Source organism: Herpailurus yagouaroundi, unplaced genomic scaffold, assembly GCF_014898765.1.
Source record: "Herpailurus yagouaroundi ecotype Mexico unplaced genomic scaffold, PumYag 77, whole genome shotgun sequence".
NCBI classification, from domain to species: Eukaryota; Metazoa; Chordata; class Mammalia; order Carnivora; family Felidae; genus Herpailurus; species Herpailurus yagouaroundi.
In genome coordinates this window covers 98,078,919-98,096,565 of record NW_024412388.1, presented here as the reverse complement: position 1 = coordinate 98,096,565, position 17,647 = coordinate 98,078,919, and the positions used below count along the sequence as shown (strand labels likewise).

The 17,647-nt window shown below is 40.3% G+C and overlaps 1 protein-coding gene across 8 annotated transcripts in view; it reads right to left on the bottom strand.

Annotated features, from left to right (window-relative positions):
• Window positions 1–17,572, bottom strand: part of HIPK1 (homeodomain interacting protein kinase 1) — a 52,325-nt gene extending 34,753 nt beyond the window's left edge. For 7 of the 8 annotated variants that reach the window (XR_005788888.1, XR_005788889.1, XM_040471361.1 and 4 more), the window contains exons 1-2: window positions 17,440–17,571; window positions 6,120–7,197 (exon numbers count right to left, since the gene is read on the bottom strand). Coding sequence is in view for 6 of the 8 variants with exons in the window: in XM_040471361.1 (XP_040327295.1) it covers window positions 6,120–7,195 (1,076 nt within the window). In the remaining 2 variants the exon portion in view is untranslated. Of the gene's footprint in view, window positions 1–6,119; window positions 7,198–17,439 lie in introns of all 8 variants that reach the window. The other variant, XM_040471366.1, reaches the window with a different exon arrangement.
• Window positions 17,573–17,647: the final 75 nt, after the last annotated feature.

Sequence of the window (17,647 nt, the reverse complement as noted above, 5' to 3'; positions counted from 1 at the left end):
AGGGGATACTCTTTGCAGGTGGCTAGAGCCACATATTACTGACAGAGTTTCAGAGTTTAATTAAACCCCAGCCAGTATAGCATGTTTTTAAGATGGCACAAATTTAACAGCATTAATAAACTAGAGAGTAAGACTATCCAGAAACATAAAAGCTATTCTAAAATTGAAAAGGGACAAAATTTTTACACTCAGTGAGCAGAATCGTTAATTTCCAAGTTCATGACAGTGCCAAAAATAGCTGGCAGGGAAAGTGCAAATGGCTTTGTGCCAAAATAAAAACTGGGCTTAGAACATTCCTAAGCATCAACTGAAGAGCAGCAGATTGATTCTGCCATTCTCACTATACCAGGAAGACATTTTAAAATCCAAAGGTAGGTCACAGGGAGGGGCAGGCTACCCAATAACTTACTTCATTAAAAAAGTAGCAATAATACATGGTAATTGTTAGGCTTCCAAAGCTTAAAGTTTCAGAGAAATTAAGAAAAATACTAATTCCAGCCCCCAAGCTCCATTAGAAAAAAAAAAAAAAAAAAAAAAAAAAAAGAAAAAAAGAAAAGAAAAAAGAAAAAAAAAAACCCCTAAAGACTGGCTGGAATCAGTTTTTCCATTTAGTCTCACTCTGCTTCTGGAGTAACAAAAGCAGCTAAGGATTTTTACCAAAAACTCACTAAAAGAGTAATTCTACCCCATCTACCATACAAAAAGATGAGTACCAAAAGAAAAAAAAAGCAAAAAAATAAAATAAGGCTGCTCAGTCTACTGAGAGCTTTTCACTACCATTAGAAACTAGAAATGCTGGCTGACCTAAACTCTAAGAAGCAAAAAGATTGAAATTATTTTCTTTTATTGAACAGAACAGCATCATTTAAAGCAGGTACTTCTCTAAAGACTGAATGTTTTAAATTGTGAATTCAGATTATAATTCTTGGTACTATCTTCATTACTGTATCATCTTTCCCCTTGGCCTCCATTATTTTTCAATCCCTCAATAAGAACTCTAGACAGTAAAATTCTGGTTCTACTTTACCTGTATAATGATACTGAGATAATTACTTCTCTAGGTCCCTTTCTAGCTCTGACATTCTAACAACTGATGAGTAAAAAAACATTACCTATAGAGGGGTGCCCAGGTGGCTCAGTCGGTTAAGCGTCCAACTCTTGGTTTCATCTCAGGTCATGATCTCACGGTTTCACGAGTTCAAGCCCGAGTCAGGCTCTGCAGTGACAGTGCTGTGAAGCCTGCTTGGGATTCTTTCTCTCTCTCTCCCTCTCTCTCTACCCCTCCCCCTTTCATGCTGTCTCTCTCGTTCTCAAATTAAATAAATAAACTTAAAAAAAAATGTTTTAGGGGTGCCTGGCTCAGTCGGTTAAATGTCCGACTTTGGCTCAGGTCATGATCTCTCTGTTCGTGAGTCCAAACCCTGTGTTGGGCTCTATGCTAACAGCTCAGAGCCTGGAGCCTGCTTTGGATTCTGTGTCTCCCTCTCTGTCTTTCCCCCGCTGTACTATCTCTGTCTCTCAAAATTGAATAAATGTTAAAAAAAATTTTTAATTTTTAAGATTATCTATAGAAGCACAGGGAAGAGAGGGAAAAATCCAAACTGACAATATTCACTTTTATAGGAAAATGGCATTAATTGTACTTTAGACATGGTGAGTGTCTTTTCTTTGAAAATACATCCCATCCTTAAAAAACAAATACTAAACAGGCTCTGATTACTGTAACCAGGTTGTAGAAATAGCAATCCCTGTCTTTTGATTTCTCAACTTCAAACTTCTTTAAACTAAAAAATTCCTCCAAAGTTATAAAGCGTTATTTTACTAGAACCCAGAGCACGCTGTGGGTAGGCTCACTTAACAGCAGAAATTATTCTCTGCTCTTTTTCATGAACACTCTTTGTTTCTTCCTGCCCATCTCAGAGGCATCAAACTTACTTATCAGATCAGATAGGTTACATAAAGTCTTAACTTCCTGCATCTGTGGCTTAGTGAAACTGTAGTATGTTTATTTGTCTAGGATAAACTGAAAATATGCTTTCCTTCTCTAGACTTTGTCCTTCCACATATAACAAATACAGCGATCTCAACTTTCAATAAAGGCCAGTTTTCCATTTTTCAGAATGGAAAAGCACTGAGCTTGTAGGCATGGCAAACCTTTGTGCCTGAAACTCAAGCCCCAAAGACAGCAACTTTTCTTGAAATTAGTCTACATTTACGTTTAAAGTGCCAGGAAATAAAGCATATTATTTCCACTGCCTAAGGCATTTAGCCATGCCCACTGCTAACAGAGACAGGATGGTGGCAAAAGTTTGTCAACTGATAATATTTTGACATGTTATCAGCAAGATGAAGCAATGTAAACTAAAAAGGAGGGGAAGGGGAAGGCTGGCTTCGGAGCCAGGATGCTTCAATGGCCAAAGGGATTTCACAGAGGTTTTCTGAAAGATAACAGGGTGAGGACGTAATAGCCTCTAAAAGCAACATGAAGAATACCACTGTGGATAAAATTAATGATAAAGAAGGAATGCCTGAGCTGCTATTCCATTGGCTTTGGGTTCATTATCAAGTATTGCTGCGATAAAACAGAAGAGTCCCACTGCTAAATCCTAAATGCAGTCAAGCCCTGGATATTGGACTTCAGTATGCACACTAATTACTTAGTAATACACAGAAAGAACTCCTGTTTTTAAGGGGTAAACTTAGCTCCATTTAAAATTACTCCTATACTCAGCAATTAAATGCAATGGATTTGCAGGATGATTTGTTGAAGAGTAATCACCAGTGGACTTAAAAATTTGAAAATCCTATTTGTTTCCAAAAACAAAACAACCAAATTACTCAAATCGCAGCTTGAATTTAAAAGGACAGGGAAAGGGGCAAAGACAGCAACCTAACACTGAAAATTATTCAAACGAATTACTTACTGGAGAAAGCTAAGCAGCCAGAACTATGTACCCCTCAAATCTTTGCCCCTCAAGAGAAAATGCCATCAAAATTATTTCACAAAATAATTCTTATTTCTATCACTCTTCTTCTATCTTAAAATTGCTTTCGTTACAAGCCAAGGCAAGTAGTTAAAGAACACCTGCAGGCCTGATTAGAGAAGAGATCAAGAAGCAAGAGCCCATCAGCCCCCACCCCACAGCGGTGCCCTCCCTCCTAATTCCCCAAGGCTCCCAACAAGATGCAGAACTGAGCTTGTAAGTGGACCTGTAGAGTGTTTCTGCAAATACACACGAGTGGGTAGTGGTGGGATTACTCAAAGGAGCAAACTAAAAGAAAAAGTAATCAGAACCTAAATCTTCCAAGTAGTGAATCAGTAAATGGAGGAGAGATTCGCAAAATTAGCCCAACTGCCTAGAGCAATATGAAACCAGAAACCAATGCTCTAGGAATTTCTTTACTCCATCTCTCTCAAGTAAGAAATACCATAGTTTTACAAAGTTATAAAAGGAAAAGATAAAAATAGAGAAGAGTGGATTTGAAGATGTAATGTGAAAATGTCATTACTACCCAAAGTGATTTACAGATTCAGTACAACCCTTCAAAAACCAATGAGGTTTTTTGTAGAAATAGAAAAATTCATCCTAAAATTTATATGGAAATCTCAAGGGACTCCAAATAGCCAAAACAATATTAAAAGAGAATAAAGCTGGAGATCTTACACTCCTGATTTTAAAAGTTACTACAAAGCTACAAGTAATCAAAATGATGTGCTACTGGCATAGAGACAGACATACAGACCAATGGACAAAAGAGCCCAGAAATAAACCCTTGTGTTTGTGGTCAATGAATTTTGACAAGTGTCAAGATCTTTCACTGGAGAAAAATAGTCTTTTGAGAAAATGGTGCTAGGAAAACTGAATATCCACATGCAAAAGAATGAAACTGGACCCTTACCCTACACCGTATACAAAAATTAACTTAAAATAGATCAAAGAACAAAATATAAGAGCTATCTATGTCTATATTATATTCTTATAAAAGCTAAAAACTATAGAACGCTCAGAAGAAAGCAAAAGGGAAAAAACTTTAGGACACTGGTTTGACAATGATTTCTTAGCTATAATACCAAAAGCATGAGAAACAAACAAACAAACAAAACACACAAACTGGACTTCATCAAAGTTTAAAACTTTTGTGCAAACACCATCAACAAAGTGAAAAGGCAACCCCACGGAATGAGAGAATATATATGCACATCATCTATCTGCAGAGGGATTAATACCCAGAATATATAAAGAACTCTTACAACTCAACAAAAAAACAACCCAATTCAAAAATGGACAAAGGACTTGAACAGACATCTCTCCAGAGAAGATACACAGATGTCCAATAAGTAAATGAAAAGATGCTCAAGATCACTAATCTTTAGGGAAATGCAAATCAAATACCATTTCACACACATAAGGATGGCTATTATCCCTCCCATCCCCAGAAAACAAAAACAAGTGTTGATGAGGAGGTGGAGAGATTGGAATCCTCATGCATTGCTACTGGGAATGTAAAATAGTGTAGCTGTAGAACAGTTTGGTGATTCCTCAAAAATTAAACAGAATCATCATATGATCCAGCAGTTCTACTTCTAGCTATATACCCAAAAGAATTGAAAACAGGGTCTTAAACACTTGAGAGCTAATGTTCACTGCAGCATTATTCACAATAGCCAAAAATGTGGAAACCCAAGGGAATGGATAAACAAAATATAGTACATTCATGCACTGGAATATTATTCAGTCATGAAAAGGAATGGAATTCCGATACATGCTACAGTCTGGAATAACTTTGAAAACATTATGCTAAGTGAAATAAGCCAGAAACAAAGGGACAAATATTGCATGATTCCACTTACATGCAGTACCTAGAAGAGGCAAATTCACAGAGACAGAAAGTCAGATAGAGCTTACCAGGGGGAAGGGGGAAGGTGGAGTTATTGCTTAATGGTTACAGAATTTCTGTTTTGGGTGACAAAAAAAATTTAGAAATAGTGGTGACGGTTACACAACATTGTGAATGTACTTAATGACACTGAATGGTACACTTAAAAATGGTTAAAATGGTAGACTTCATGTTAAGCAGATTTTACACCATTAGAAAAAAAAATATGCAGATGGCATATTTTCTGAGCCCCTGTATGGTTAAAACACCCTTCTATTACTTTCATACATAATATAAACTTCTAAGTTCAGACTTTCTATTTACTCAAAATTTCATATAGGCATTTGACATGTTGGACATATCTCCTGATAAACATGTTTTGTCGATTACCTATTTTTTGTTTATTGTTTCACTTCTTGACTGGGTGAGTGGAAAATCTGTATTTAATGAATGATCACTAAAATTATCAGATTACTTAAAATTAATAACTAGTCAAATAAATGACGTACTGAGAAATAAAAGCTCACTTCAAAAGACTTCCCCCTTTCCTTTCAGTAATTCTCCTTGGTTAACAGCACAAACAACATTGTATATACCACCCTTTAAGTACTGTCCCAATAATTACTATATATTAAAAAGGTAGCTTTGTTAGAAGTACCAATCTGGAAATAGAAATCACTGAAGTATAAGGCACTTGGGTCAAGGACATTCTAGGATAACCAAATAAGCTCATAACCAAAAAAGTTCAAACTATTACAGAGAATGTTAAAACAGGAAGAGCCCTTGGTAATCAACAAACTCCATTCTCTAAATTACACAAGATAGGAAATGTATAAGAATGAAAAAACCTGGAATTATTCCCAAGGCATCCTACCTGCCAAGATAGGAATGTGGAAAAAGTAGCAGCATATGCCCAAATTCATTACAAATAAGTGAACATCTTTATATTTTTAAAGACTCTTTAGAATGGGAAAATTGGGTATAATGGCACTTACTAAAAAAGAACCAGATGCTAGTATTCATTCAACTAGAAACAACCTTCAGAATCAAACTGAATTTTTCCAGTGTTAAATAAAATAATGTTACATATAGGAATGCCACACAGGGGTATGAAGTAAAACATAGTATTCTATCTTGGACCCTGTAAATAAATTCATTGTTATATGTAGCCCTATGTAACACCTTTAAGTATAAAGACAGATCTCTAGTCTAAGATACGCTTTTTAGCATTTGCCACTTGCCTGTAGTAACGTGACTGTAAGTAGGTTGAGCACACAGCTTTGGAAACGTGACTAGCAGAACCAAAGTCAATGACCTTCACTCGGTAGGGTTGGCGCACTGGATCGACCAGCATTATGTTTTCAGGCTTAAGGTCAGCGTGAATCAGACCAAGGCTCTTGAGCTTCATCAGGGCTGTGGCCACCTGCTGCAAGATTGGTCTGATGTACTTGAGTGGCAGTGGGCTAAACTTGTTCTGCTTTAGAAAATCATACAAGTTCTGCTCCAGCATCTCAAACACAAGGCAGGTGTGATTCTTATGCTGAAAGCACTCATAAGAACGAACAAAATTATACTCATCGGCATTTTCACTGCTTAGGCGGGAAAGGATGCTCACTTCAATCTGTCCTTGTCTGGCATAGGAGGGGTGGTTCTTCAAGATTTTAATAGCCACAATTTCCTTAGTGCTCCGCTTCCAGCACTTAGCCACCTGTCCAAATGTTCCCCGGCCTAGGAACTCCAACACTTCGTAGCTATTGGTCATAGAGCAAAGGATCTCATGCTGGACCAGCTGGTAATCCCCTTCTCCGCTGGAACTGCTACTCTTTGTGGTCACAGTGGTGGTCGTGGCAGCAGCACCCACCACAGTCCTGTTTTGCAGCATGAGAGGGGGATGTTCTTCTATGATTTGTACGCTACCGTTGCTGTCAACTTCCTCACTTTTTCTTTTCAATCCACATTTTTGATATGGCTCAAGCAAAGAAACGTTGTTTCTGTGAGTCAGGGTCTGGCTGCTTTGGAAGGTTGCCGTAGCAGCACCGGCCGAGCTATCAGCAGCGGTTACGACGATACGCTCCGCTGCAGGAGCCGGGAGGAGAAGGCCCTGGTCGTAAGCAGGGATGTTGAAATTTGCTACCTGGTGAGAGGAGCTGGCTTGCCCTTGTGTGGCTGGGAGGGTTTTGCTGTGGGTATAATATTTGTCGTTGCTGCTCTGTCCAGAAACATCCCAGCCAGAGGGCTCTATTTTCAGTTTCTTCGCACTGCAGAAGGCACTCGACGACACTGATGGGGGGGAAAACACCTGCAGCTGTGATGCCATACCTACATCGAGAGACAGGAAGAATTAGATCCTCAATTTTATACAACTCCTCAATTAATAGATAAGAACACTTTTAGTTTAGAAAAACCACAAGTAAAATATAACTATCTGGCTAAGATTTCATCTCACACATTTTCTAAAACATGTTTCCTAGCACAGAAAGTTCAACCTTCTGGTCTAAATACACAACCGTAAGCACTCTTTGAGACTCAGCAATAGTAGGTCATATTGTTAAAAGAGCATGAACATCTATGATGGTTTATAAAATAATGAGCATGATAATAATAACAACAGCTTAGATGACTGATCCCTTACTATGTGTCAAGTAGTAGTCTAAACACTTCACATGCATTACTTATTTAATTCTCACCCTATGGAGAATATACTAACATTATTTCCACTTTACAGATGAGGAAACTAAGACACAGAGTGTTTAAAGTAACTTGCCCAAAATAGCACAACCATTAAGTGGCAGCACAGGTATTCAAACCCAGACTCTATGGCCCCAGAGCTCACTCCACAGCTGTCTTCACTCCTGCCCTGATTAGCTTTCTTTTTTTTTTTTAATGTTTATTTATTTATTCTTGAGAGAGAGAACGTGCGTGCATAAGCAGGGGAGGGGCAGAGAGAAAGAAGGAGACACAGAATCTGAAGCAGGCTCCAGGCTCCGAGCACTGAGCACAGAGCCCAACACAGGACTCAAACCCACAAACCCATGAGATCATGACCTGAGCTGAAGTCGGACACTTAACCAACTGAGCCACCCAGGCACCCCCTGATTAGCTTTTTGATCAATTCTTTAAATTTAGACATAGATGGCATGCTTATAAAATTTACAGATGAACCAAATTTGGGCAGGATACTCAATATATTGCTAAGGAACAGGTCCAAAAAGATCACAATAGGGTAGAAACCACAACACAAATCTAGCAGATGTAATTTAATACAAATACAGAATCCTACTTAGGTCCAAAAAATATGACTACCACAAAGCACAAGGATAAGAAATACAAGGCTTAGCGGGAGCATACGTATACGAAAAACACTTCCAGTTGGTAAGAGAAACATTATGTGATAATGTTCCCCTCCCCTCAAAAGCGATTTCAATCTTCAGCTACATTCATAGAAATAGTGTCCAGAATGTGCTGGACAAAGTGAATGCTATCTACTCTGCTCAGGTCATACACTATTTTAATAGTGTTTAGCTCTGCCCACTACAATATAAGAGGACCACTGATAAAATGATCAGAAAAAAGTAATCAAATGATGTGAAACCTATAGAGAGGATCTCCTGAAGAACCACAGGAAGTAATTCTCACAAAAAATATGGAGAAAGGGGGTGAGAAAAGCCCAGCTTTTTGTCCCTGAACATCCGTAAATATCTCAAGCTCAATAAACCCCAAGACTCCCAAAGCTAAAACTTTTAGAATAAAGTCCAAACCACTGACATAGCATATAAGCCATTTCATATTTATCTTCTCTCTTCTCGACCATGTAACACTTAGATGCCTTCAGGCTCTACATTAGTCCTCCCTCTCTTGTCCACACTTCCCCCGTTTTCAGTAACTACCTCCCAGGGTTAGTCATCTGCAAAAGATTCTCTAATCTTTATTTCTAACTCAGACTTCTCTCTCCTGAACTTCAAATTCTTATTTCCAAGTAACAATCCCACACTGCAATTTGGATATCTTGAATATACCTCAAATTTAACATGTACAAAATTAAATTTATGAGCCTCGACCCCACCCCCAGTCTTCTGTCTCAGTTATGAGACACCACCATATATACAACATCTGAAGCCAAAAATCAGAGAGGAAATGAGTCTCAGTTTCCTCATCTGTAAATTGGTGATAGCAATACCTACTTCATGGGGTTACTCTGAGAATTAATTTATTTAATACATATGCAGTTCTTAGTGTCTGGAATTCATTCTTCTCCCTTTATTACTTCATCTTTAATCTATAACCAAATCCTACCGATTCTACCACCTAAGTATATTTCAATCAGCCATTTTTTTCTACCCCTACTGGGACCTTTCTAGTTCAAACAGCCAGGAGCCTCCAAACTAATCTTGAATGCACTCTGGGGATCTTTGTTTTTAAATTATGCAAATCAGATGACTGCTCTCTCTTTCTTAACCACCTTCCTCCTCCTGCCTCCAAAGTTTTCCATTGCTTTGTGGATAAAATCCAAAATCCTCAATCTGCCTTAACAAGCTCTACAAAAATCTGGTTCCTGTGTTCCAAAATCTCCCATTCCAGCCATGCTGCCCTCCTTCCAGTTCTTGGAAGGCCCTCTGATATGTTGAAGATTTTCTTCTGGGAAAACCATTCATTCTCTCTCACACACACATACACCACCATCCTTCCCACCATGCACACCCATAGCATCCTGCTCCTCCCTTACAACTTGAAATTATTTATTTAATGTTACTTACATTCCCAGCTACAGGATAGTTGCATGATAGGTACCATATCTGTCTTGATGTTTGCTTACATCACCAGAAACTACCAGACTCTGGCAATATACAGACAGGCAGTATTCATTGGATGATTCTGACCTTTACCTACCAACCTCCTATCTACTCCCTACCACTCATTAAACTGCAAGATTTTCAAATGCTTGGTTTTATTTTTCAAATATCCCTCTCTTTTATCTGTGCAGTCTCTGAGATACAGGGGAAGTTTCCACTCCGAAACACATAGCATAATTTTACCAGTCATAAGAGAATAAACACACACAAGAAAGGAAGGAAGCGTGACAAAGGATGTTACAGACATAAAAAAGCAATGTGTACATTTCTTTGTGACTGAATGTAACTAAAAACCATCTGCACTGGACTAGACAGCTGGAATGAAGAACAAATCCTCAGCCTTCAATTTCTAAAATGTGATCTGGATTTACCTTAAACAAGAGTTTCCATAATTTACGTGAACCTTGAAGACAAAAAAGTGTAAATTAAAAGTTAAAGTCAATGCAATTTAACTCCACAGCTAGGAATTCATAAGTCATCTTGTTCTGCCTATATCACTGACATAATACCAAATTACAATAGAAGAAAAATGTTAAACAAAGTAATACCTTTACAAAATTTACCTATTAAAATTTATGCAAGAATATTTACCATAAAACTGAGCCAATTTTTGAACAATGAAAGGAAGCAAATTTTTGAAATTTGTTTTCCACTGTGTATCTGTTGAGCTACTAATTTTAATAATCTATGAAGAAACAGGAGCACAGGAGTGCCGGGGTGGCTCAGTCGGTTAAGCGTCCACCTGCAGCTCAGGTCATGATCTCACAGTTTTTGAGTTAGAGCCCTGTGTCGGGCTCTGTGCTGAGAGCTCAGAGCCTGGAGCCTGCTCAAATTCTGGGTCTCCCTCTCTCTCTGCCGCTCCCCCACTCATGCTGTCTCTGTCTCTCAAAAATAAATGTTAAAAAAATTAAAAAAAAAAAAAACAGGAGCACAAAGTTTATATACCTAAAAATATTTAATGAAAGAATCTGAATACAAAATTTGTAGTTTGTAGCTATGTCTAAGAATATGGAAGCCTAAAGTAATAATACTGAATAGAATTCATGAAGTTTAATGCCAAATTTTTGAAAGTACATTAATAACGAAATATTTTTTAAAATATTACATTTACCAGAGTAATGTTATGGACAACTTTCACTCAATACACAAAACAATAGATACTGGTGGTTTCAAATCTTCACATTGAGCACTGCAAAAAGCACAAGCTCTAGGAAATTTTTCTGAAAGTTTAAGTATATAAATAAATGAATATAAGTCTTATTCAGTAAGACAAATTTCTATGTCTACCCACAGGGAAAGAACAATCCAGAATTTCACTGGCCTTCCCCACAGCATGTGTGTATGGTAATTAATATCATGCCAGGGGCGCCTGGGTGGCGCAGTCGGTTGAGCGTCCGACTTCAGCCAGGTCACGATCTCGCGGTCCGTGAGTTCGAGCCCCGCGTCGGGCTCTGGCCTGATGGCTCAGAGCCTGGAGCCTGTTTCCGATTCTGTGTCTCCCTCTCTCTCTCTGCCCCTCACCCGTTCATGCTTTGTGTCTCTCTGTCCCAAAAATAAATAAACGTTGAAAAAAAAATTAAAAAATAAAAAAATATATATATATCATGCCAGTGTGGCTGAGACTCATCCTGACCTCAACAAGCACTAGGTGAGGAGAAGATACAAAATCAAAATTGCCTAGAAAAGTCAACACTCTTATTTATATAATTCAGCTACAAGCAGCCATTTTTAGACATAAGATAAAGATACTATGTTCCATAAAATTTGCCTTTGCAAAGTGGGGAAGCAATTTTCTTCCTGGGGTGAGACCTCCCAAAGGAAGATATGGAACAGGATTAACGTCTGTGGAAAACTTACTATGTATCAGACTCTGCTAAATTACAAATATTCTCAATTCACATGAGAACAGCTGCCAATAGAAGTTACTTCTGACTTCTTGAAAATGTCCTACCTCTTGACTCTAATAATAAACTAGTCTTTTCATTTCATACCTGACTTTTCAAGTATTTAACCATCTGAATATAATGACAAATTAGGCCATTGCAGCTATTGATGCTTGTATTAATTGCTAAACAGAATTGAGTCTTGCTAGAACCCAAGGCTTTCAAAAGCAGTAAAATTAACAGCCTCCCCATTCACTCCCTGACATGGTCCCATCTATTTAGCAACATTTATTATGGGCAGCACAGGTACCCTTACTGTAAAGAATTCAAATATTATAACTATGAATGGAACAGTTGGTTATGACAACCAAGATAATCATTTGTCAGAGTTCTGTCTTTACCCTTCAGGTAACTTCCATCTTCCACACCAATAATAAATTCCTACTGCTTTCACTTAGTATCATCTTTGCCTCTTTGATACAATTTAACAATTGGTGACCTAAAATAACCTAAAATCAATACTGTATGTTGACTGCCTGCCTCTGAGGCACTTGTCCTCGGCTGACATGTACACAGATGTACATATTCTCGAGCACGCTGATATGTAAAGAATATTCATATCATTCAAGTAGGTAAGTGAGAAAACACAAGCTGTAAAAGTAAAGCAAGCAGGTTTGGGAAGAAAACTCCTTCACTGCAATATCATCTCTCTCTCCACTCTACCCATTTCTCTCCACCCCTGCTGACAATCCTGGACTAAGCCTAACTTGCCTCCTCCAAATGGTACTCTCAAGCCTCCTTTTTAAGCTCCTTTCCCCCAATTCATTCTTTACAACTGAAGTTTTAAAAAGCGCCAATCCGTCCCCTGCTTAAAACCTTACGATAAAGTCCAAAATCTCTAAATTTCCAGCAGTGCTAAATTTCCCCTAACCTAATTCCTTCACACGTAACATTCCCTCTCTGAACTTTGTTTTTGCCTGTTAGCCTTCTCTTTTTCTAACTTCTGCTTATCCTTTTAGTCTCTCTGCTTAAGCCTCACTTCTTTCAGTGTGGTACAGAATGTTGGTTTGGATCAAAATCTACTCTCTCATTCACCCCAGGCACATGGCTGTGTTTACCAGTCCCTCTCACCAACAGAAAGTGATGTGTGGGTGAGCTCTTGGTGTTCCTTTCCATGTCCAGCAGCAAGAACCTATGGAGACCCAGGTTCCACCATGAGACCACGTCCAAGGGAGGCAGAGCAGTAAGATGTAAAGAACTGTCTCTGGATGATCAGAGCAGAGCCGCCTGCCCACCACGAATGCTCAGTTCAACCCGGAACATTTACTTCAGGCTGTTGCATGAGAGAAAAACTATTTTCCTAGGTTATGTACATTTTAGTCAGCCTTACGCTGACAAATACACTCAGAAAAGTCTTGCCCAGACCACTTCATACTAGCTTACGTTTCCTGGTAAAGGCTCTCATAGCATTCTCTACCACTTCTTACCACTCACCACACTTGTACTTAGTTATTTCATTTATTCACTTAACAAACATGTATCGAGTACCTAATATGTCTGCCTGGCACTTTTCTAGACACTAGGGATAACAAGTGGTGTTCCAGATGGACAAGTTCCCTTATCTCTTGGAATTTACTTTCTGCTGGGAAGACAAATACACACACACACCCCCAAGAAAATAGTAGCTAGTGATAATGCTATGATGAAAACACAGTAATATGATAGAGACAGTGGGAAGGGGAGACATACTCTAGATTTGGTGGTCAGGGAAGGCCTTGTAAGGTGGTAGTACTTACACTAAGACCTAATTGACAAGAAGGAGCCACCCCAGTGAAAGAGAACAGTTGGTGCCAAGGCACATTCTTGGCCTATTTGAAGCAGAGATCCAGTATGGATGGAATAGAACAGGGAAGAAAATAATAGAAGCAGGGCCCAAAGAGGCAGACAAGGGCCAGATCACATATTAACTCATGAGGTCACCCTAAATTTCATTCTAAGTATGACTATTTATTCCCAAGTTGACATCCAAACTTCAAGTTTCATGAGGACGATTCTCAGTAGCACAGAAGGTTTCTTTCTTTCTTTCTCTCTCTCTCTCTCTCTCTTTCTTTCTTTCACCAGAATCTATCACAATGGTTAGCATATAGTATGTGTCAAATGTTTGCTAGGATGAATGATTAGAAAGAGATCACATACTTCTCCATATGTAAACATAAGGGGATCTCAGGTGTCATTCTATTTTTTTTTTTAATTTTTTTTAACGTTTATTTATTTTTGAGACAGACAGAGACAGAGCATGAACAGGGGAGGGGCAGAGAGAGAGGGAGACACAGAATCGGAAGCATGCTCCAGGCTCTGAGCTATCAGCCCAGAGCCCGACGCGGGGCTCGAACTCACGGGCTGTGAGATCGTGACCTGAGCTGGATCGTGACCTGAGCTGAAGTCGGACGCTTAACTGAGTGAGCCACCCAGGCGCCCCTCAGGTGTCATTCTAAATTAGAGCAATATTCAAGTGAGACCGAAATTACGGTCCCTTGCCTACAAGAGAATATATAGATTAGTTTTCTAAGTGTAGTGATACAAAAGGAAAAAATAAGCTTGAAGCCCTAAGGACACCATTTGAATGGAAGTTCCCCACCCCTTTCCTGTAGCACTTTCCTTCAGAAGGAACCAACAAGCCAGCTCCCCAACCAATATGCAAAGAGAGGGTGTGGAATAAGTGGTGTTAGCTGATGAAAGACTAACTCTACAATTCTATGTAATTTACAGCCATATAATCAATATTTTGTAATATCTTGGTAAACTGGCTGATGGGTACTTTCCTTCTAAGCAGGACATCTTCTCCTAAATTTCAACAGCTCTGTTATTTATTTGAAATGATGAATCTATAGCAACAGAACCAAAGAAAAGTCAGTCTTTTTTGTGTTTGGTAAAAAAGTACCAATCTTGATCTTGACGTATGACAGGACAGTCTACAAGTCCCATAAAGTTTAGAATGAAGAAAGCTATACCTCGAGGAGTTTCAAGCACAAGGAAAATGTCAAATTAACAGCGTAGATGAATATGGAACATAAACGCTGGGATGACCCTGTTTAGATCCGTCAGCAAAGGCCTAAGGAAAACAGGACTTAAATAAGGTAACAACAGTTTGGCAGATGGAAGGTAGAACAAGTTCTTTCAGATGAGATAACTTTTACCAGTATGCCAGGGAATGTGGAAAAATGAAAAACTGTTCCTAGGAAGGAGATGTATTTGAGAAGCAGAAGACACTAGCAAATAGTACAGAGTCTGACAGCTAAAATGGACCTTACAAGATTCTTTCCAAAACCCCCTAATTCCAAGATGAGAAAAAGGAGACCCAAGAAAGGCAGACAGGTTTTACACAGAGCTAATGAGTAGCAATGCTGGCAAAGAATTCAGGTCTTCTGATTCTTTTCCACTAAACACTGGGAAAGCACTGTACCAGGTGCCCTTAAAGATTCCAAAAGAAATACACACATTTCCCTATCTTCAAAGAGCTTAGAATATTGCTCAGATGATATAACCAAAAAGAGAGAGAGAGAGAGAGAAAAATAAAAAAACAGGATGTAAGTTTTTTTAAAGAGCCAAATTATGCTCTACAAAAATACTTAAGTCATGTAGGGAGCTGGGAAATTAGGAACAAAAAAGGAAACAAAAAGCAAATCAGTGACTGTTGAGGTAGCGCTTGAAGGAAAAATGATTTTGATCACTTGTGTTCAGAATGGCATGAAATGTAAGGGAAGAGACAAGGGAGAAATTAATAACTGTAACTTTAAAAAAAAACTAAAAAAATATGGATTGCTTTATGCAGTCTTGAAAACGAAAATAAAAGGACAGATCAGGAAGTTCATGTTTGCAAAATTAGTTCAAATTACAAAAGGACCGGTTACAATATATAACCAACAACAAGTTGCACAAGTTCCAAGTGTAAGAAGTTTACAGGGCAGGTCTGGCTCCCTGATTTCTCCCAACACAACCAGTGACTAAGCTGTGCTTATGAAAACAAAACCACAGAATGAAGAAATTCGATTTTCCAGAGAACTGTGAATTTTGAGATTATCTTCTTTTTCTTTTAGGAGGGAGTTCTGGTTTGGTTTTCAATCTCGAGTTACCAATCAACTTACTCTACAGTCCATAAACCTATAATATCCCAAAATAGTATAAACTATTTATGAGAATCACAGCAAAAGTCCTACTTACCAACTAGAACCAGTAGACACATTTACAAGATCTCAATCACCATTTTACTCATCAGATGCTTTACTGGCTTGGCTGCCTTCAGTCCCAACCACAAGTGACTTTACCAGAATATCTTTCAAGCAAGGAGCAGTATCTTAAAGCGAAGGATACCAGTATTGTAACACAGAACCCAGAACCCATTACGTGGGGAGGTCCAAAATCACCAGCTAAATAACAATTATTAAGTAATAGGACTTGTTAGATTTTTTAATGTTTTACAGAAAGCATTAGACCTACATAAATAAAAACTGGTACTGATCTGAATTCTCTACAATCTCTAAATCTCACACACACACACACCAGACCAGGAATCTAAAATAGCTTTACACAAACAAGAACAAAATTGTAGGTTTCGCTGAGGGCATCAGCCACTTAATTTAACCCCACTTCATCAAGAGCAGGAAGCCAGGCTGCTGTTTTCATCAGTTACTAAGAAACAAATAGGATAAAGGATAGAGCGGGCAGAAGAATTTTTACAGTTGAAATGAATACTTTGATGCAATCACTGAGAATTCCCAAAGTGTCACCAAGGAAAAGCACCTCGGGCGGCCTCAGAACGAGTCCATCGACAACTGAGGTCGAGGCTTAAGCGGAGGCAAGACAATTGGAGCTTGGGATTGTTTTTTCCCCTTCTCGAGCCCCTCCCCCCTTCCCCCACCTAAACAGGAAAGAAAACGCGCCCAGCATAAACACAGGCCAAGGCTCACGACTTGTCACCACAACAAACTGGAGGCTGGACCAGCGCTCCTGGAGACCAAGCCCCAAGTCTTGGTTGCTAAACACAAAAAGGGCCTCTTTCCCACAGACCTATGAAAGTGCGGGCCTTACCCAAGAGTTTTTGGTTGTTTCCTCACCTTCTCTCTCTCTCTCTCTCTCTCTCTCTCTCTCTCTCTCTCTCTCTCTTTTTAACGAAAGCTTTGGGAAAGCGGCGACAGCAAAAGTTTCCCTCTGAGCCAGACCTCTAGATCCGCTTGCACAGACACACATTAGGTGGGCTGGTCCCACGTAGTCTCCACCATCATTACAAATTACAAACCTAACGATTAAAGAACAGAAGCGGAGAGGACAGAAAAAGCTTCCACACCCACCCCACCACTGCCGTCCTTTCCAGGCACCGCTTTCTGGTCGCAAAGAGCACAAATAACCCAAAACCATGGTGATAAGCAGAGCTGTGAAATGCACACGCACAAGTCACACGCTGGGAACCTGCCACGACGGCCGGGGGGTGGGGGTGGGGGGGGGGAACCGGCCGGGTGAGGAGGCGCAAGGCGGCCCCCTGTCATCTAAGGACAACAACACGCCCCGAAGAGAAGTGGCAGCAGGCTGGGGGAGTTGCCCCGAAAACAAACCCGGAGCCTTCGCGCTTTCCCGAGGACGCAAGCCCCTCCGCGGCCGCGAACGACCGGGCCGCAGGACTGGGCGCCGGGTCCCGGGTGGGGGCGCGCCCAGGGAGGCGCCCCCCGCAGGCCGGGCGCCCCGAAGAGCCCCGCGGCCCGGCCGGCCCCGCCTCGGGGAGCGGATGGGAGCTCGCTTCCCGCCGAAGCCCCTTCCCGCCCGGCCCGACTCACCGCCGGTGGGTCTGGTTCTCAGCCGCGAGCTGGGGCTGCCGTGAGGAGGCGGCGGAGGAGACGAGATCCGGGGCCCCGCCGCCGGGTCATCATACCCCCCGCGCGAGCCGGCCCGGGCCCCGGCCCCCGCCCCCCGGAGCCGTCCCCGCGCCTGTCCCGCGGGGGGGCGCCCCCTCAGCCTCCCGCCCGCTCCGCCGCCCGGCCCCTG